Source organism: Sarcophilus harrisii, chromosome 3 (assembly GCF_902635505.1).
Source record: "Sarcophilus harrisii chromosome 3, mSarHar1.11, whole genome shotgun sequence".
NCBI classification, from domain to species: domain Eukaryota; kingdom Metazoa; phylum Chordata; class Mammalia; order Dasyuromorphia; family Dasyuridae; genus Sarcophilus; species Sarcophilus harrisii.
Window position 1 is genome coordinate 358,366,178 of NC_045428.1, and position 21,207 is coordinate 358,387,384.

The 21,207-nt window shown below is 36.7% G+C and overlaps 1 protein-coding gene across 1 annotated transcript in view; it reads left to right on the forward strand.

The window, feature by feature from the left end:
- The window catches only part of ARCN1 (archain 1), a 35,906-nt gene extending 14,699 nt beyond the window's left edge, over positions 1-21,207 (forward strand). The window contains exons 2-10 of the mRNA XM_003764147.4: positions 2,693-2,956; positions 3,703-3,882; positions 4,043-4,248; positions 5,692-5,856; positions 12,223-12,388; positions 13,536-13,683; positions 14,632-14,740; positions 17,239-17,443; positions 19,134-21,207. Coding sequence (XP_003764195.1) covers positions 2,693-2,956; positions 3,703-3,882; positions 4,043-4,248; positions 5,692-5,856; positions 12,223-12,388; positions 13,536-13,683; positions 14,632-14,740; positions 17,239-17,443; positions 19,134-19,223 — 1,533 coding nt within the window. The 3' untranslated portion in view covers positions 19,224-21,207. The remainder of the gene's footprint in view (positions 1-2,692; positions 2,957-3,702; positions 3,883-4,042; positions 4,249-5,691; positions 5,857-12,222; positions 12,389-13,535; positions 13,684-14,631; positions 14,741-17,238; positions 17,444-19,133) is intronic.

Here is a 21,207-nt window from a genome sequence, read left to right on the forward strand (position 1 = left end):
CAACAAAAACATTAGAACAGTACAATGTAATCATAATGATCAAACTTGGCCATTACATAAAAAAATATACTTTTCTTTCTTCACAAAGATACTGAGATAATGGGTCAAATTCAGTTGATTAGTTAATCTTAATCCGAAATGCTTTCATTTTTCTATTTTAATTTTTCTCTTTATTAATAGTAATAGCTCTTTGAGTTGGAGAGGGAGTAAAAAAAAAATACTAGGAAATTAAAGTCAAGTTAACTGTCATTTACTAAGTGTTAATTATATATTGCACCTTGTGCTAAGTTCTCAGAATACAAAGAAAGAGATCCCTGCCCTTAAGGAATCCATATTCTCATATTCTAATGAAAAGAGACAACATTCAACTACTAGGTATATATATACATACATACATACATACATACATGCACACAGCATTGGAAAAGGCTTCTTGCAGAAGATAAAACTTTAGCTGAAATTTGAAGAAAGCCTGGAGGTATAGAGGAAGAAGGAGAATGTTGCACATTCTGTGCATAAAAATGCGCAGGGTGAGAATTAGATTGATATGTGGGAGGAATAGGAAAGAGGCCCACATTGCTGAGTATTTGGAGGGGAGTAAAGTGTAAGAAGACTAGGAAAAGTAGTAAGGGCCACCTTATAAAGAACTTTAAAAGCCAGAAGATTTTATATTTGAGAGAGTCACTGGAGTTTATTGAGTGAGGTGGTGACAGATCAGACCTGTACTTTAAAATCACTTTGGCAGTAGAGTTAAATATAGCTAGAGTAGTGAAACTTGGAATTGGGAGACCTACCTGAAAGTTATTGAAAAAATAAGATATTAAAGTATTACACTAAAGTGGTGGCCCAATGGAAGAGCAGAGCAGCCTTGTATAAAAGAGTGAAAGTTATGAAGATAGAATTTACAAGTCTTGGTGATATCAAAAATAAAAGATCTCCACTCCCTTCTCCACCCCCCAATTTTTTTTTTTTTTTGAGTTAAAACTTGAGAAAACTTGAACTTTTTTTTTTTTTTATTGATATTCCTAGTGCCTGACATTGAGTAGACCAGTAATAAATGCTTATTGGTTGATTGCCATCTTTTGTTTTAAACCTCACTTTCATTCCTGACTGACTATGTCCATATCCCTTAGTGTACTCTGTGAGCCATTTCGTTAAAAAGAATTTTTTTAAAGTGAAAAGACACACTGCAGTAGAATCAGCCAACACTGTCTGGCAGTATGTGAAAAATTCCACAGAGAGATCTTATTTTCCAGAAATAAATTTTTCTTTTTCTTGTTCACTAAGTTGCAAAACAAACTTAGTAGTGTTAATTTCTTTTTGTTCTCATTTTAGCTTCATCTTTTTCTTTTTTTTTATTATAGCTTTTTATTTACACTACATATGCATGTGTAATTTTTCAACACTGACCCTTGCAAAACCTTCTGTTCCAAATTTTCCCCTCCTTCCCCCCACCTCCCCTAGATGGCAGGTAGTCCAATACATGTTAAATATGTTAAAATATATGTTAAATCCAATATATAAATATATATTTATACAGTTGGGATCTAGAAAGAAAAAAAAAAAAAAAAACCTGAGAAGGAAAACAAAAATGCAAGTGAACAATAAGAAAAAGAATGAAAATTCTATGTTGTGGTCCACACTCAGTTCCCATAGTCCTTTCTCTGGGTATGGGTGGCTCTCTTCAGGCCTCTCTGAAATCATCCTGTTGGTCATTTCTTACAGAACAATAATATTCCATAACAATCATATACCATAACTTATTCAGCCATTCTCCAACTGATAGGCATCCATTCAGTTTCCAGTTTCTAGCCAGTACAAAAAGGGCTGCCACAAACATTTTTGCACATACAGGTTCCTTTCCTATTAAAAGGACAGGTCAGTTCTTCTAGAGCCTCCCCAACTGTGGATCATAACATCTGAAGGAAGGAGTTGTAAGGCAGCCTTTGCTGATATAGGTGTTGCAGACTGGGAATGAGATAAATTGGAGGCAGAGGGAAGAGGAGAGTGGTCAGACAATGCAACGGCCTCTCAGGTCAGGTCAGACAACAGCAACTACCTCTCAGTCTCCTTGTATCATGTTCTCATGAGGAGATCCATTCTGAGTTGGATCTCCAGCAGTCACTGTCACGTGGCTCTTATGTATTCCAACAGCTCTCCCGTGTATTCCAACATTTTTCCTCCTTTAAAATCTCTTTGGGATATAAGTCCAGTAGTAACACTGCTGTGTCAAAGGGTATCCAGTTTGATAACTTTTTGAGCATAGTTCCAAATTGCTCTCCAGAATGGTTGGATCCGTTCCACCAACAATGTATAAGTGTCCCAGTTTTCCCACATTCCCTCCAACATTCGTCATTATCTTTTCCTGTCATCTTTAGCTTCATCTGCTTTATTACTTTATTATTTTATTACTTCACTAACAAGAGCTCTGGACTAGAATTTAGATGAGTATTTTCATTATGACTCTTATCATTAAATCACTATCTAAATGAACTATCTCTGGACTTTTTTTCCCTTAACAGGAATTATCCACACCCTGAGGACCCTGAGAATGTAAACTCCTTTTTTTAAAATGACAATATAAATTGAAGGCTAGCATATTTGAAAACAATTTCCTCTTTAGGTGGTTACATTTCAACATTTCATTCTAGTTAAGTTGAAATAATTATACTTATGCTTGTATTTTTCCTAGGTGCTGTTGGCAGCAGCTGTCTGCACAAAAGCAGGGAAAGCTATAGTCTCTAGACAGTTTGTGGAAATGACCCGGACTCGAATTGAAGGGTTGCTGGCAGCTTTCCCCAAGCTTATGAACACTGGAAAGCAACACACGTTTGTTGAGACAGAGAGTGTAAGATACGTATATCAACCTATGGAGAAGCTGTACATGGTTCTGATCACCACCAAAAATAGTAACATCCTGGAGGACCTGGAGACTCTACGGCTCTTCTCTAGAGTGGTAAAATTCTCTCTGTAGTGTCAGATTTAGTTTTTTACTTATCTTTCTCTCTTTGTAAGAACTCATCCTACCTAAAAAAAATCTGAGGAGAAGAAACAATACAATAGGTCTTTATTTGAACAGATTGGTATTTAAAACAAACTGGCCAATATGTTGATGTCTATCAGTGCTCAAAATGGAGAAATTTATTCTTATTTTGGAGAGAACTTGTATGAATTCATACCTAAAGTAAAAACACAGCTGTAAAAATTATTTGCTGATTATGTCTTTACAATATGTGGTTCTTTACTTTTTTTTAATAGAACTTTATTCTCTGCCAGGAAAATTTATGTAACCAGAGAATTTCCAAGAAATGCTTTTAAACAAAACTTAGCAAGGACTTTATAGGAATCATGCTTTTAGTTCATGATTGTTTTGCCAAATTTAAATTTGCATGTGTATATGTGTGTATAATTTGAACAAAATATTTAATTAGCCATTATGTGTATCTTCTGATAGTTATTTAGTGATATATGTTTAGACAGCAAGTTCTACTTTTATTTATGCAAGAGCCACAAGTGAGAGATGTCTTGTGACAATAAGAATTAGCTTCTCAAAAGGAAAAACTAACAAGGGGGATGAAAAGGGTTCAGATTGGGGACATTCTCAAGCCTAGTAGATTTGGCTATGTTTCTGGGAACTTGGGAAGATAACTCCTGACTAAATTCTAAATATCTTCTTTCTTTATCACTACTATCAATGACCAGATCCCTGAATATTGCCGAGCCTTAGAAGAAAATGAGATATCTGAGCACTGCTTTGACCTGATTTTTGCCTTTGATGAGATTGTTGCCCTGGGTTACCGAGAGAATGTTAACCTGGCACAAATCAGGACTTTCACAGAAATGGACTCTCACGAGGAGAAGGTGTTCCGGGCAGTTCGAGAGGTAAATTGCTGCTCCTTTGAGATTTTGTCAATTTGAAGTGTTTGCTGTGTCTTCTAATCTTTTCCAGTGATTATTCTGCTTTTCCCTTTTCCTTTGTACCTTTAGTTGATTCTGGATACTATTCTCTCATTGCTGGATCCATATGTGCTCTTTTTTGCAGACTCAGGAACGTGAGGCCAAGGCGGAGATGAGGCGTAAAGCAAAGGAGTTACAACAAGCCCGAAGAGATGCTGAGAGACAGGGCAAAAAAGCACCAGGCTTTGGAGGATTTGGAAGCTCAGCAGTTTCTGGTGGTAGCACAGCTGCCATGATCACAGAGACTATCATTGAAACAGAAAAAACAAAAGTGGCACCTGCACCAGCCAGGTATAAGTCTGGTGTGGGACCAGCAGCCCTAGAAAGCCAAATGAAGACTCTATGCATATATCTTTTATGCTTGTACCTGGCACCTAGACAAGCTAATGATAAAGAATGACATGATGGAATAATATGCAGCGTAAAACTTGACCACATAATATAGGGGTGAGGGAGAAATATTATTGTTTCTCCTTTTGTGTAAGTGTTCCTTTGATAAGTTAATGTCCATTTATCCCATTTCCAGAATAGTTCATTTGGGGGTATGTTTAAGTATTGATGCTCCTTATAGACAATTCTGTGTAGAAATTTAATCAGTATTGCACATATAGCTATATCCATGGATCTTTATTTCCTGGAAACACATCATTCACAATAACTTTGATAATTGGTTTCATTAAGAATGTTCTCTTAAGTTTAACAATGTTTATTTAGATCAGTGGTTCTCAAAGTGGTTCTCAAAGGTTCAGTGAATCCTGGAGGGTCTCTGAAATCCTTTCAGAGGGTCTATAAATTCAAAATTAGTTTTTTTCTAATATGATAAATATCTATTATGTAACCCATATAAACAAAAACTCTTTGGACAGATTCTCAATAGTTGTTCATACCGTAAAGACACTGAGAAAAAGAGTTTGAGAACCACTGATTTAAATAGTAAAATTAGTTATAAATATGCACCTACACTTTTAAGTTTGCAAAGCCCTTTTTCATATGAGCCTCACAATAATCCTATGAGGGATAGATATTACATATATTATCCCTATTTTGCAGATAAGAAAATTGAGGCTCATTAGAAGTATAATAGCATGGTCTCATAGTAGGGTTGGAATTAAGATTTAAATCCATGTTTTTTAACTGAATCTAATCTATTGGCCTCTCTATCATAAAACTTAATTATCTTTCTCAAGGCCAATCTTTGGGTCTTGGGCATTCACCCTAACAAAGGCTTCTGAGGAAATTAGTGGTGATTAAATTACTGATCCAATAGTAAGAAAGCAGTGTTCTGTAATGGGAAATGCACTAAGTAAGGGGAAAATTAGCCTGCCATGTGCCAGGCATTATGCTGAATACTTTACAAATATCTCATTTGATCTCACCACCTCCCTGCAAGATAGATCCCTGTTTTAAATTAAAACTGAAGCAAACATAGATTAAAGGATTGCCCAGCATCACATAGCTAGTAAGTATCTGAGACTAGATTTGAACTCAGGTCTTCTTGACTCTTTGCCCTCTACCACAGTTACTTGTAAAGTCATTGCTTAAAATTAAGAGTCTTGGGTTCTAGTCCTCAATTGTGCTGTTAGTTAACTGTTTGATCTAACCTCTTTGGGCCACAAGTTTCTTTTTCTGTAAAAAGTTGGTTAAGATCTCTAAGGTCCCTTCTAGCTCAGATATTCTGTGTAGTGACTTTTTTTCTAAGGCAGCTAATATCTCACCATTCATCTTTCCTTTTAGACCTTCAGGACCAAGCAAAGCTTTGAAACTTGGAGCCAAAGGAAAAGAAGTAGACAACTTTGTGGACAAACTAAAATCTGAAGGTGAAACCATTATGTCCTCCAATGCAGGCAAACGTAGCTCTGAAGCAGCCAAAGTGCTCACACCACCTGTTAACATGGAAAGGTAAGAATTTACTTCTGTAGTATGAGCATATCACGTAGCTAATTGGCTCTCCTTGCTTTCTTTCTTTTTTTAATTTATTTAATATTTTTCCCCAGGTATATTCAAAAACAAAATTTTTTTTACATTTGTTTTTTAACATTTTTGAGTTCTAGGTTCTCTTTTATCCCTACCCACAATTAAGAAACCACATGTTAAGTTATGTAAAACATTTCCTTAAAAGTCAAGTTGTGAAAGAAAACAGATCTCCCACGATAAAAACCCTCAAGAAAAATTAAGTTTAAAAAAAAAAAAAGAAAGCAAGAGAAAGAATGCTTCAGTCTGTATTTTCAGACACAGTCAATTCCTTCTTTGAGTATGGATAGAATTTTTCATTATAGGTCCTTTAGAGTAGTTGTGGATGATTATACCACTAAGAATAACAAAGTCTTTTACAGCTGGTCATCCCAGAACATTGCTATTACTTTATATGCTGTACATTTCACTTTGCTTGAGTTCATAGAGGACTTTCCAGGTTTTGATTTTTGTTTTTTTTTCTGAGAGCATCATTTCCCATAGAACAATAATACTTCATCAGACTACAGTCTATTGAGCCATGGGCATCCTTTCAATTTCCAGTTTTTTTGCTAGGTAGTTCTCCTATCTTTTTTTTTTTTTTTTTTTTTTTTTTTTTTTAATTACAGCTTTTTATATACAAAACATATGTGTGGGTAATTTTTCAACAAGTTTTCAAGTTTGCAAAAATTTCTGTTTCAACTTTTCAACTCCTTCCCTCTACCCCCTCTCCTATATGGCAGTAGTCCCATACAGGTTAAATATGTTAAAATATATGTTAAATACAATATATGTATGCATATTTATACAGTTTATCTTGCTGCACAGGAAAGATCGGATTTTAGTTCTTTCTTTAAAATTCTTTTTTGGTTCTTAACTTTTCTTGATACAAGATTTATTTAAAGTAGATGCTAAATATTAATTAATATGCAGGAAAATAATCTTGAAACATCTTGGGAAAGAAAGCTTCAGCTTACCTGTTTCTTCCCATAATTAGCCATCCCAATGATTTGGAACCTTCAGCTATCAATATTCAGACTTTATTCTCTTATCTTTCTTGCCTTCTCCCTTATAATGATTCCCCTCAAATCAACCACCCCAAAGTTTCACTCTAAAATTATTCACTTCTTCACTGTGCTCTGGAATCCTTGCTTTGTAGGTAATAAACCTGCTTTCTTAAAGCTTTTCTTTTCCTGCTCCTTTTGTCATCTGACTTTCAGTGAGACTTGGTTCTTTCCTATTGACATAAACTACTTGGCTACCCGTTCCAGCACTAGTTGCACTTTGACTCATTTCTGATTCTCTGATTGAGACTGGGGAATTAGATTCTTCTTCTTCTCCCTTGCCACTTCCAGGCATATTCTCTTACACCATCATGTAGCATATTCTCTCTCTCTCTCTCTCTCTCTCTCTCTCTCTCTCTCTCTCTCTCTTTCTCTCTCTCTCTCTTTTTTTAGGTTCATTCAATCATTACCAGCCGGTCAAAATTGTAGTAGCCAGAACACTTCCCTTCTTTCTTCAGTGAGTTCATTGCCTCGCTCATATTCTTTTTGTCCTTTTCAACATGTTCTTAATATTAGAACATATGTTTGCTCCTTTCTCAAACACCCTAACATTCTGGTTCCTCAACTTATTCATATGACTACTTCTTTACCTTAGCTCAGCAACATAAAAAGCTAATCTTACCATTACCCTGAGATTTTCCATATTTATGTCTATGAACTCTGGAATTTCATAATCTTATCCTAATCTGTTGTCCTTGCACTTCTCCATTAGCTTTGCAAGCCCTAGTCCTATTCTTTGTCCTCATCGTGACCTCTTATCTCTTAGTCCCTCATTTCTTTTCTTTTGAGATGACTGCTACACTGACTGACTATTCTATTCCCTTTCCTATTTTGGATCTTTGGTGAACTAGTTCAGTTTTAAATTGTGCTCTTGAGTCTTTTGCCTTTTTTATCCTATTGTCTGATCTTACTTTACTGGGCCTTAGTCTTTCTCCTGCCTCCTGTTTACTACTGTTCCATGCACTAGGGGAAAATCACAAAATGTTTTTGACTGGATCCACCACAAGTTTATATTATATAATCTCAACTGGGCCCTTACTATAACTGACCACTTCTCATATACCTTCCTAATTGATTCACTGTCTCATCACATTAGCTATCTTGTTATATAAAGAAATGGACCTTCTCCTTACCAAAGCAAATTCTTCTATATACACAAGTAGTCCCATTCCATTCAGTTTTCTCCCACAAATTGCTATTTCTGTTATTCCCACTCTTTCACTTACCTTTAGGTTCTTCTTGTGTACTTGCTGTTTGTAAATATGCCCATATGTCTCCTATCTTCAAAAACCCTCATTTGATCTATCTAGCTTTGCTATCATCCCATAGTTTGCTATCATCCCTCTCTTTTGTGACTAAACTCCTTGAGAAAGTTGTCTATAATTGATAATTCTATTTATGTTCTTTTCACTCTCTTTTTAACTTTCTACAGTCTGGCTTCCTTACAATTCAAATTAATCCTGCTCTAAGTTACTAATGATTTCTTAATTTCCAGACTTTTTCTCAGTCTTCATCTTTTTTAACTTTTCTGTAGATTTTGATGCTGTTGATAATCTTCTTGATATGTATGTTTTTTTAATTATTAAAGCTTTTTGTTTACAAAGCATATGCATGGGTAATCCAACATTGACTCTTGCATAATCTTTTGTTCCAAATTTTCCCCTCCTTTCCCCTCACCCCCTCCCATAGCTGGCAGGTAATCTTGTTATTTCTTCTTTCTAGGTTTTTATGACAATGCTTTCTCCCAATTCTTCAACATACTTGCTGTTGCCTCTCAGTCTCTTTTGCCAGGTCTTTTATACAAGTCATGTTTGTTCACTCTGGCTGTCAACCAAGATTTTATTCTGGACCTTCTTCTCCTCCTGTATCTTTCACTTGGTCATCTCATCAGCTTCCATGGATTTAATTATTTCTGTGCTGGTGATCCTAATCAATCTTCTGACTTCTTCATTAGTTTATCTAGCAGTCTATTATACATCTTAAACTGGATGTCCCTTAGACAATTTAAAATCAATTATGTTCAAAACCAAACTCATCTTTCCTCCCAAACTCTTCATTATCCTATTATTCTCAAGAATACCACTATCCTTCCAGTGACCCATGCTTTTAGTGTAGGTATTATTCTTGACTCCTCATCTCTTACTCCCCAAATCCAATCTGTTGCTAAGGCCTGTTGTTTTCACCTTTGCATCTCTCAGATATGGGCTCTTCTCTTTTATAACACTTCCACCCAGTATAACCCTTCATCTCTTAATACTTGGACTACTGCATTAGCTTTCTATTTTCTATTTCTATTTACCTCATGTCTCTCCATACTCCATTCCATCTTCTCAGCTTTCATTGATCTTCCTAAAGCACAAGTCTGACCATAATATTCTCCCCTCCAGGATCAAATATAAAATCATCTGTTTGGCATTCACAGTTCTTCATAACCTGACCTCCTCTTATCTTTTCCAGTCTTCTTGCTATCCCTCTTTAAAACATTCCAACTTCTAATTACATTTTTGCTAACTATTCCCTATGTCTGAGATTCTTGCCTTCTCCTTTCTGCCTCCAAGCTTCCTTGACTTCCTTCAAGTCACAAATAAAATTGTACTTTCCATAAGGTGCCTTTCCCAGTCTCCCTTAATGCTAGTGCCTTTATTCTGTTAGTTATCTTTATATATCTCATTCATTCGTGTGTGTGTGTGTGTGTGTGTGTGTATATATATATATATAGTTTGTATATTGTCTTTCTCAGTAGACTTTGAGCTCCTTAGTTGTTTTTAGCTGTTTGTTTTCCTTTCTTTGTTTCCCTAGCACTTAGCATTGTACCTTGCATGTCATAAGAGCTTAATATGTATGTGTGAAGATCGTGTATTTTAAAATCAGCAGGAGTCAGGAATTCAGGTTAGGGGAAAATCGTCAGTCTTTATTCTCAGTGAAGAAGGATTGGAGATGGAAGAGAATCGGCGATAGCAATGTGTGCAGCTGAGTCAAGAAGCTAGCTAGACCCACAGCCACATGACCAGCAGCTAGGAGAAAGGAACCCAGGCCCAATCTCTCCCCAGCTTCTCTTCCTGTTCCTCTCTCTGCCTCCACCCACCAAAATTGTCATTTCCTCTACAACACATCAGGACTTGCACAGAGAGTGGGCAGGGACCATTCTTTATCCAATCATGTATATTAATAGAGTATAGTCCAATTACTATTTAGTCTCATGTACTTGGGACCTCAGTGCATCAACTCAAACCTCAGCCCATTACATGTGTTGACTAATAGACTGCCTTTTCTCAATTCTTTACTGCCTAAATTGAGCTCAGATACTTATTTCCTCAGCAAATATGTGGAGTATCTAGTGTGCTACTTCTCAGGTAATTACCTGACTAGGTGAATTAGAGCTGTAAATGTTCATTGGTGTTGTCTTTCCTATTCTTGTAAATTGAACTGGAAAAATTCAACATTTTGTCCAAAATTTATAAATAATATAAAAGATAGGAATATGCATTCTTAAATATTTATACCCTCGGGAAGTATTCAGTTTAGTCTTTTCCTAGCTCTGGACATTAATATTGGTTGGAAGCAACTTATATGTACCAAGTATGAAGCAAGTCTACATATTCACAGCTCAGATTTCTTGTGTTGAAGCCCAGAGCCTTCTACTGTTGCTGGTGCTTTTGAGGTCAAGTGAAAGATGAGTCTGGAAGAACAGTTCTATTAGGTTTGTATAAAGGAAGCATATCCAGTCCCTTTGTGTTCTGTGTGAAATAGAACAGTGTTGCATCAGTTTGTTAGAAATGGCAGAGTGACTAGCTCACTGTAGATTTTCGAAACAGAAATGTCTGAGACATACATAATGGATTGCTAAGGCTTGAAGGTTATAAGAAAGTTATCAGTGATAGTTTGGACTTAGGGAGAAAATTGGAGTTTAAAAAAAATAGCATCTACTATAAGGTGTACTGGGCTAGACACTGAAGAATACAAAAAGGTGTGTGTATGTATTTCAAAAAATATGCAGATTTGATAGGAAGGAATGATATGTACACAACTAATTATGATAGATGGATTTAAATCAATACAAAAGAAAGATTTGGGCAAAGTACTATAAAATATTTGAGGAAAAAGAGATTGTTTCTGCCCAAGGATTGGAGTGTCAGTAAATATTTCATGGAGGACTAGGTACCCGTGTTGTTTTTTTGATAGACGGGAGGACTTTAAATAGTTGGAGTTTTTGGCTAGGAGGAGCCTATTTGAGACATCAGGGTCAACATAAGCCAAAGGCATTGAATTAAGACTGGGTAAGGTAGAGAATAATCTTGTTGGATTAAAACACAGAGAAGGTAAATGGAAATAATAGAATTAAAGCAGGAAAGCTGGTTGGAGCCAGATTGAAAAGGGTCTCGAATGCCAAATGAAATGAGTAGTTTATTATTCATTAGGCAATGGGAAAACTGCTGGAGTTTTTTTTTTTTTTTTAGTAAAAGTGTAATATTAGATTGGTATGCTCTTGCATCTTTATGAAGATGGTTAGGAGACAAGAGAATAAATTGGAATCAATAATTTGTTAGACTATTTGGAAAAGACTTTGGCACTTGATGGTTGTACAGATAAATACTTGCTGAGCATCTTTGAATATAAAGTGCTATCTTGCACTGTTCATAGAAGTTGGTCCTGGTATCAAAGACTTTGTAAGAGGACAAGGAAAGTCAGATTGGAGTCAGATTATTAAATCTTATCTAGGTTTCTCATTAAGAGAGGCTTTTACAGCCTTATTTTTTTTTTTTTTTTTTTTTAATTCAATAGCCTTTAACTTACAGGATACATACATGGGTAACTTCACAGCACCAACAATTGCCAAACCTCCTGTTCCAATTTTTCACCCCTTACCCCCCCCCCCACCCCCTCCCCCAAATGGCAGGATGACCAGCAGATGTTAAATATATCAAAATATAACTTAGATACACAATAAGTATACATGACCACAACATTATTTTGCTGTACAAAAAGAATCAGACTCTGAATTATTGTACAATTAGCTTGTGAAGGAAATCAAAGATGCAGGTGTGCATAAATATAGGGACTGGGAATTCAATGTAATGGTTCTTAGTCTTTTACAGCCTTATAAGTTAAGTGAGATCAGAGAAAGAATTTTTAAAAAAAGCCTCACATAATGTTCAGAGTAGTAGTATCTTTAAAATATGTTGACATGATGAGTTTAACATTGAACAATATTCTTTTCTAACCTAAGTAAGTGACTTTCTTATACCTGCAGTGTGCATATGAAGATTGAAGAAAAAATTACATTGACCTGTGGGCGAGATGGAGGTTTGCAGAACATGGAGCTACATGGCATGATCATGCTAAGGATCTCAGATGACAAATTTGGTCGGATTCGTCTACATGTGGAAAATGAAGATAAGAAGGGAGTACAACTACAAGTAAGTGGAGGCAGAGGACCTAGGAAACTTTGGGATTTCATTAAACTAGGATAGCTGTTAAGGACTAGAATTATAAAAAGTTTTAATCTCTTATGTGGTTGCGAGATGTGGCAGAGATATTGTTGTCTTTTGACATTGTTCAGAAAGAGCAAGCTTATTCAGATTGTTGACTTAGTGATAATGTGAACCAAATTTGTTAAACTTCACTATTTCACAATAGTAATTTTCTTTCCTCTCAGTACTCTATCACTTGAAAAACAAAACAAAACTTTGTGACAATCTGTTGGTTTCTCTTTACTCATCACAAGTGAAAAGCCTTTCCAAGAAAGATTGTATGAGAGGCAGTTAAGTGGCACAGTGGATAGAGTACCAGCCCTGAAGTTAGGAGGACCTGAGTTCAAATCTGGTCTCAGACACTTAACGTCTTAGCTGTGTGACCTTGGGCAAGTCACTTAACCTCAATTGCCTCAGTGCAAAAAAAAGAGAGAGAGAGAGAGACACACTAATAAAGAATAGATCTAGGGATTCAGGACTTTTGGAATTAATAATTACTTATTAAAGATAAAAGCTTTGGCTCCAGAAGTGTATAAAATAACCATAACAAGAAGAGATCAGGTGTTAAAACAATTGTCATGATACAGACTTAGTATTTCTATGCCCCTACTAGAGTTGAGGTCTGACCAATTGAATTCTCTACTATTGCAAAATTCTCCTCTAGTCACATTTGTAGCCTTGCTGTTCCCAGAGCTTTCTGGTGATTTAGAAATTTTATGTTATCTTTTTCTTCTATGTACTGTTTCTTTATAAAAGGCTCAAGATTAATATTTAGCTCCACCATGAAGTAGCTTCTTATAAAATGCATTTGGAAAGATACTGTCTTCACTTTTTTATGTGCACTTTTTTTTTTTTTCCATAAACCCAATAGTACTTTGGAAGTTGGGCTTTCCCATATAAAGGAATAGGAATTGAAATTAAGATTTAAGTATCCTGTGGATTTGTAAGACACATCTCTTCGTAGGATTTGTCACTAGTTCTTCTTTTAGGTATTTCTTTTCTCCAAGTTAAAGCTTTGAACCCTCCAAGACTTTGTATCTTGTCTCATCTGAATTTAAGTTAATGCTCTTCTTTCTCCTCTCTGTCATATCAGACCCACCCAAATGTGGACAAAAAACTCTTTACTGCAGAGTCTCTCATTGGTTTGAAGAATCCAGAGAAGTCATTCCCAGTCAACAGTGATGTTGGGGTGCTAAAATGGAGGCTACAGACCACAGAGGAATCTTTCATTCCATTGACAAGTATGTGCTTTGGTCTGAGACATTCAGCTAGACTCTGCATTTTGAGATAACTGGTAGTAGTGCTGGCTCTTTTGGCAACAAATTGAACTATTCCCAGAACTAAAATAAAACTTATTTTATGTAATTTTTTTTCAGTAGCTTTAGTTTAAAATGGCTATTTCTAATATTGCTACTTCACAGAGGATATGTGAGGATCATAACAATCAGTTACTGATTTGCTTTCCTTCTCTCTTGAAATATGTTGTAAGCAGAAAGATCATTAATTTGGAATCAAGAGATGTGGATTTAAGAATCACTTCTGCTGATTATTAGTCAAGGGACTTTAGGCAAGTCACTTATCTCTGTAAGCTCCAGTTTCTCATTTTTAAAATGAGGGAGGAGTTGGATTTGGTGACTTCTGAGGTCCTATTCCAGGGGTCCTCAAACTACACCACCACCACCCCCTCTTCCCCACCCCCCAGATGCAGCAGCTGAGGATGGTTATCCCCCTCACCCAGGGCTATGAAGTTTCTTTATTTAAAGGCCCACAAAACAAAGTTTTTGTTTTTATTATAGTCCAGCCCTCCAACAGTCTGAGGGACAGTGAACTGACTCCCTATTTAAAAAGTTTGAGGACCCCTGTCCTATTCTGTTAAGGGGCAGGTCAATTCTCCGAGAGCTTCCCCAGTTGTAGATCATAACATCTGAAAGAGCTGCAAGGCAGCCTTTGCTGATACAGGTGTTGCGGACTAGGAATAAGATAAATTGGAGGAAGAGGGAAGAGGAGAGAGATCAGGTAATGCAGTAGCCTCTCAGTCTCCTTGTATCATCCTCTCACAAGAGGAGATCCATTCTGAGTTGGATCTTCAAGCAGCCATTATTAGGTGGCTCCCGTATATTTCAGCAGCTCTGATATTCTGTGATTTTCTTAATACCTCAGTGTCCCTACATTTGTTTTTGTTCCTTTAGTTAACTGCTGGCCCTCTGAAAGTGGAAATGGCTGTGATGTCAACATAGAATATGAGCTACAAGAAGAAAACTTAGAACTGAATGATGTAGTCATTACCATCCCACTTCCGTAAGTGGAATCACTTTCCCTAAGCTTATATGATAAATCAAATAATATCTCTGATATCTCATTTGACATTGTCCAACTTTCTAAGAACCTTGGGAAGTTGTTCTTTTTAAGGGATGAGCCAGTTAATGTTCCAAAACAGGTTTCTGGTTTAGATCCTAATCTTTCCATATAATAAAGAGATTCTTTTAAAAGCAGAAACCACTTTTAGCCAAACTTTTCCATGTTCCATTTCATAAATCCCAAAGAAATTAGCAATTTCTCACAATGTCAGTCAATAAGCATTTAGTAAATGCCATGCTACTGTGCTAAGCATTGGGAATACAAAAAAAAAAAAAAAAGGGCAGAAAACAGTCCCTGCCCTCTAGGAGCTCACATAAACACATGCAAACAAGCTGCTTACAGGATAAAAAGGAAATAATCAATAGAGGGAAGACACTAGAACTGAGAGGAACCAAGAAAGGCTTCCTGTAAAAGGTAAGCTTTTAGCTGAGACTTGAAAGGAGCCACAAGGCAAAGATGAGTAGTGAGAGCTTGTTTCCTCCACACATTGTTCACTAGTCATTAATATGTTAGTTATGTATGGAACTGGATTTTCAGAGGCACCCATATACACCAATGATTGGGGGGGGAGAAAGGGGGGAAGGGTTGGGAGAGAAAGGGAAGCTATCATAAACTAAGCACCTCAGGCAAATGAGCCTCTCAATTCTCCACATAAAAAACATTTCCTAGTTTTGTGCTCGTGGCCATTATATTCAGTAAATTCCTATTGAGTAATATATTTGTCCTTAACCCAGGATGGCATAATAGGTAGAGGATTGAGTTAAAAAGTCTTGAGTTTAATTTCAGCCTTGAATATTTATTGGCTGTGGGACCTCGGGGAGGTCACTTAGCCATTGTCTGCTTCAGTTTCTTCAACTGTAAAATAGAGGTCATGTTATCACCTGCTTCCCAAGGATATTGTGAGAATTAAATGAACTAATTATATTTGTAATGGGCTTATCACAGTGCCAGGTACACAGTATATATTTAATAAATGCTTACCCCTTTCTCCCTATATTATCTATATTTGATGTAGGGATTTTTATTTTCAACCATATTTGTGGCTAAGTTCTAAGCAACAGTAAGAGTTTTTTCTGACATTACTCACTGTAGTATGGGTCTGTGACAATTGAGAGGGAGAGAATATTCATTTAATTTTTAATTTTATTTCGAACTCCTGCATAGAAATTATTTCAGGTCTTTCCAATAATACACCTGTCTTTATCATTCCTGCATTAGAAATCTGCATTCAAAAAATATACACTTGAACTTTTCCCAGCTCATCACCAGAGTTTAAAAAAACAGAGTAATCACCTTATTATCCACAGCCTATTTACTGTTTTCTTTGGAACAATAGATGGCTGCCTTGAGCTGTTTTGGAGCTTGGACTTGGGTGACAGGTGTGGGTTTTTGTTTGTCAAGATTTATTTTACTGAACTATTTTTAGGATACCACAATTTTTAAGCTTTACCATCTACCCTATAATTGTGGTTTTGGTGGTTTCCTGTGTCTTGGCTCAATTTTGCAATACTCTCCACAAGAGACCCTTATACAAACCCACTATATCTTGTCCTCTAGCATTGCTAGTGTCAGATATAACTAAAATCAGATTTGGTGTTGTAGAGAAGAACACTAAATAGAATTGGGACCATAAAATAGAGAAAACCTTTTTATAACACCTTTGTAGAATTTTCTTTGTACCCTTTATTTACTCTGTCCCTAACACAAGCATAAAATGTTACTTGGTAAATTAAGGGAAGGTAAATTTAGAATGTGTGGGAGTGGACAGCATTGCTTGTCAACTTCATGCATAGTGAAAAATACATTCTAACTGGTGGCCCTGGTAGTAGTTCTCTTGTAAATAAGGATACCTAGAGATCTTTCTTTTTCTTACCATGATTCGTTTTTTCCCTTAGACACTTTGCCCAAGAGTTCTTTCACTATCAAGTTAAATACTGACTTGTTGGATCAAAGTCCAGCTTCCAATCTTAAGCTTATAAATATAACTAGGGACTCGTGGTCTATAAGACCCAAATTCAACAACCTCTGCTCTAAATAATTAAAGGTTTGAATCTGAAAGATTTTTGCTGTTTCTCAGTGAGATAGATCTAAAAGAATATCTACACCAGAATTAAAATTTCTGAGTTCTACAAATCAAGGATACAAGTTTTGCAGAGACATATGTCTTGATTCAAAAAGAATAAACTTCTTGAGGTCTGAGTGAGAGATAGAAGTAGTCCATAGTTACTCATGCCAAATGCCTCAATGCTGCATGTTCAAAATAAAGTAGAAGTGTCTCAAAGGTGCCAGGCTTCTGGTCCCTGTCCTCATTTGGAACCTTATTTCTCAGGGGCTATATAAAAGCTTGCATTAGAGCTAATTTGGAGCTAGTCATCCTTAACAAGTTCCTTTTGTCTTTGGCCAGCTGAGCTGAGTTTGTATGTATGTTCCTGTGACAGGTCTGGAGTTGGTGCCCCTGTAATTGGTGAGATTGATGGTGAATATCGTCATGATAGTCGACGCAACACCTTGGAGTGGTGCCTGCCAGTGATTGATGCCAAAAACAAGAGTGGCAGCCTAGAATTCAGCATTGCTGGGCAGCCCAATGACTTCTTTCCTGTGCAAGTCTCCTTCATCTCCAAAAAGAATTATTGCAACATACAGGTACCCATACCTAGGGATGATGCACAATTCAAGCAATGGAGTAGATGGCAGCTTATAAGTAGCATGGTTTCAGGGGGCAGGGCAGCAGTCTCAGAAGAACTGGTTATATCTATAAATTCCTCCACCACTGACTCACTAGGTGATGTTAGGCAAGTCCTTCATACTCTATCTCTTCTTCCCCCTTTCCCCAATATTAACTGAGTTGAGGAAAAGTTAAATGATCCATGTGAATTGTGTAGCAGTTATAGGAAAGACAATTATCTGTGTGTGGCTGATTTGCTTTGTGATTATTGGCTTGGCTACCTACTTCTTGCCACTCAACACACACTTTTGTGGTTTTTTGCTATGACTTGATGCTCAAGAAATGGATTTTCATTTTAGCTTAAGTAGAACATAATTTGGAAGGGTCATGTAAATGCCAATACCTAGGAGAATTGATCTCTAGGTTATCAATGTTTCTGCTACCCTTCACTTAATAGAGCTTACCCTTCAGCTCTAACATCAGCCAGTATTTCACTTCTGTATTTCTGAGAAGCTATGGTGATGTAGTGTGACTCATTCTTTAATTCATCGTTTTAGCTCACTGTTACTTCTGTCTGAAATTATATCATCAACAGATCCAATTATATTAGTGTTTTCTTCCTTCCCCTCCCCACCTTGGGGGATGTGGATGGGGTAGTACTCATTGTCTTGGCATTCTCATGTCTTCCAAATAGTCTCCATCTCTCTGATGAGTGGGTAGGAAATTCTAGCTTCCTCTACTGTACTCTTCCCAAGACATTCTCTTTCCCTGTCATTGATATAGCTTGATCTATATTGGATGTTACATAATGAAGCAGGCTACTAGATGGGAATATTTCTAAACAAACACATTATTCCTCTTTGAGACAATTGGAAAGGTATGCAACAGGATAAAGCTTTGTGACTCCTCAAAAGAATCTCAAAAACTTGGGGATAATTATCCCATCTGAACCCAGGAAATAAGTTGGGTGGATCAGCTTAGTATGACATTTTCCAGGAAATGATTAGAGTATACTATGCATGCTGCAGCCACGTAATTAATCTTCTTCAGTCAGAATCAGTCTTGATTTCATTCCTTTTGAGCTAGATTTAAACTATAAAATCTTATCCAATCAAGATTATAAACTTTGTAAAATGCAACATCAAGTTGGGGCAGGGGTTTTGGGTGAAGGGCAGTTAGACTGTTGTACCAGCCTGATTCTAATTTTAGTGTTTGACTTGAGCTTATTTATATGAATACTATGCTACCTCCTCTTTTATTAATATCATTCTTTGGAGTTCAGAATTGTTCTTCATTTTCTGTCTTTTTTATTGTTCTCTTTGTGTTCAGAAGTAGTTGCATTTCAATGATGGAAGCAGCAAATCATATTTGTGATCTAGGAATAAGATGAAACCATAGTAGTGCTAAAGCAATAAAAGATATTTGTGGTAAAAAATCAGAACACTTCTTTGCCCCATATACAATCATTCTGGCACCTGAGACGTACCATTAACCTGTCCATCATGGTAGTTGAAGACATAAATTTCTTTAATATTCAAACCTATATCTCAGTTGATCTTCCAAGCTATCTTCTCCATTATGTTCAAGGGATTTGACCTAGGCTGTGAGGAGAATTTGATAAGCTTCTAAAAGGCTCACTTTTCCCTCTTCCAATCTGTTTTTTTCTAGGTTACCAAAGTGACCCAAGTGGATGGGAATAGTCCTGTAAGGTTTTCCACAGAGACCACCTTCCTTGTGGATAAATATGAAATCCTGTAATACCAAGAGAAAGGAACCGAAAAGGAAGATTTTTTTAAATAAAAGAAGAAACCCACAATGGCTAAAGAGTTTTTTCCAAATCTGCAAGCCACTTGGAAATCTTTTTTTCTGATAAGACGCACGATTCTGTACGCGCAAAGACCCTCAACTCATCCCCAGTTCCAGGGTCTCAGAGACATTCTTTGGCAAAGAATTGACACAAGCTAAAGGGGGGGAAAAGGCTGCTGACTTATTTGGCAGATCTCACTGACCAGCCGGAAAGCAGGCTCCCCAGAGAATGCCCCTGGTTAAACATCTTCCATGCCCCACCCCTCATTTCATTCCCTAAATGCAGTTGCACCTCATACTTTCTTTGTTTTAAAAGGTTTTCTCTGCAGACAGAGATTTTAATCTTTTTTTTTTTTTTTTTTTTTTTTTTTTTTTTAATCTCTTTAGCTCCTAGCCTTCTTTTCTATCACTTCAAGTCAGGCACTGGGATCTTTTTGTACATAAGCACTGCATTTGTTTGTCACTCCTTGAAACAAATTGATCTGGCCAGTCCTTATTTGTAGAACTTTGAGTGAAGATTTTGATTTTTGTAATGGGATTCTGGAGTGAAAACACAAAGAATGTTTTATATCCCTGTTCCATTTCCCTTCACCCTTCTGCTGCCTACTCCTATTTCTCTATTCTCCACACTCCCAAGATGTCCCTCATTCAGGCCCATCCCCAAAAATATTGCTGAGAATCTAGTTTGAAGTCAGGAATGGGTGGTAGCTGCCTTCTCTTTGGGACTAAGTGGCAGCTCTCAGGTGGTCTCATGATCTTCACTTGGGAAAGAATAGGAGACCTGTTAAAATGATGCTGCTCTTGGGGCCCCAAATTAGAGCTTATCAATCCATAGATATAATCATGTCTGTTGCCGAGGTTCCCCTATTTGCAGTTATTCCATTTGGGGCACTCTGGCGAAACGTTTAAGTTTCATACTTTAGAGAGTTTGTGATCCAGTTAAAATCCTGTCATCACATCTCCCTCCTAGCCATTCTGAATGTCCTGCCCACCTCAGAATCCTAGACAAGAATAGAATGGTGGTTTTTGAGGCTGAATTCATTGAGTCTCAACTATCTCATTGACCTGAAATACTGAGGAGACTCGCTGTTGCTACCAAGTTTTAGGTCCTTAACAAGCAGGTGGAAATTTCTTACTGAAAATTTCCTACAATGTCCTGGTATAGGGACTGCTTGCATAGCCCATTTTCTGCCTTGTGACACTTTACATCTAGCTCAATACTTACTGAAAAGCCCACTTTTCCCTTTCTTCTTTTAAACCTTTTCTTCCACATATCAGATGCTGGTTGATTTTTTTTTTTTTCCATTCCAGCTTATCCATTAATAAGAAAAAAATTCAGCAGCCAGCTGAGCCTGGATTTCTGTTGACTGAACTTTAAAGGGTTGGCTTCAGCAAATGGCATCTTGTGCTGCAGCAACTGACAGAGGGACAAGCAAACAACTCATATATAGAAATAGTCCTACCCCTTTAGCCAATGAAAGAACCCTTCTCTCTCCCTTGTAGAGAGTGTGCTTGAAGCAATCCATATTTTTTATAAGAAGGGCCCTAGGATTGTCTTCCAAGGAAGTTCCTGGCCTCCCCCTCTCCCCCCTTTTTTTTTTCTCTTAACTGCATTAGGGAGAAATCTTCAACTTGGTTTCCATTTGAGGGTTTTTGTGGGAGGGGGACAGGGATAAGAAATTTGTCATGTAGTTAAGTAGATGAGAAATATTAATCCAATTTTGTTCAAGAGTTGCTTGTCCATATGATTTTTAAAAGTCAGGTTTAGTTTCACAGGAACATTTTTTTTTTTTTTTTTTGAAATTACTTTTGGGGTAATATTTAAAATGAAAGAAGTTTTGTAACCCTGTAAAATAATTACATAGGGAATATAACATTCCAGTGTACACAAAGAATACAAATTCTTTAATCAAATAAAGAATATTATAAAATCAGA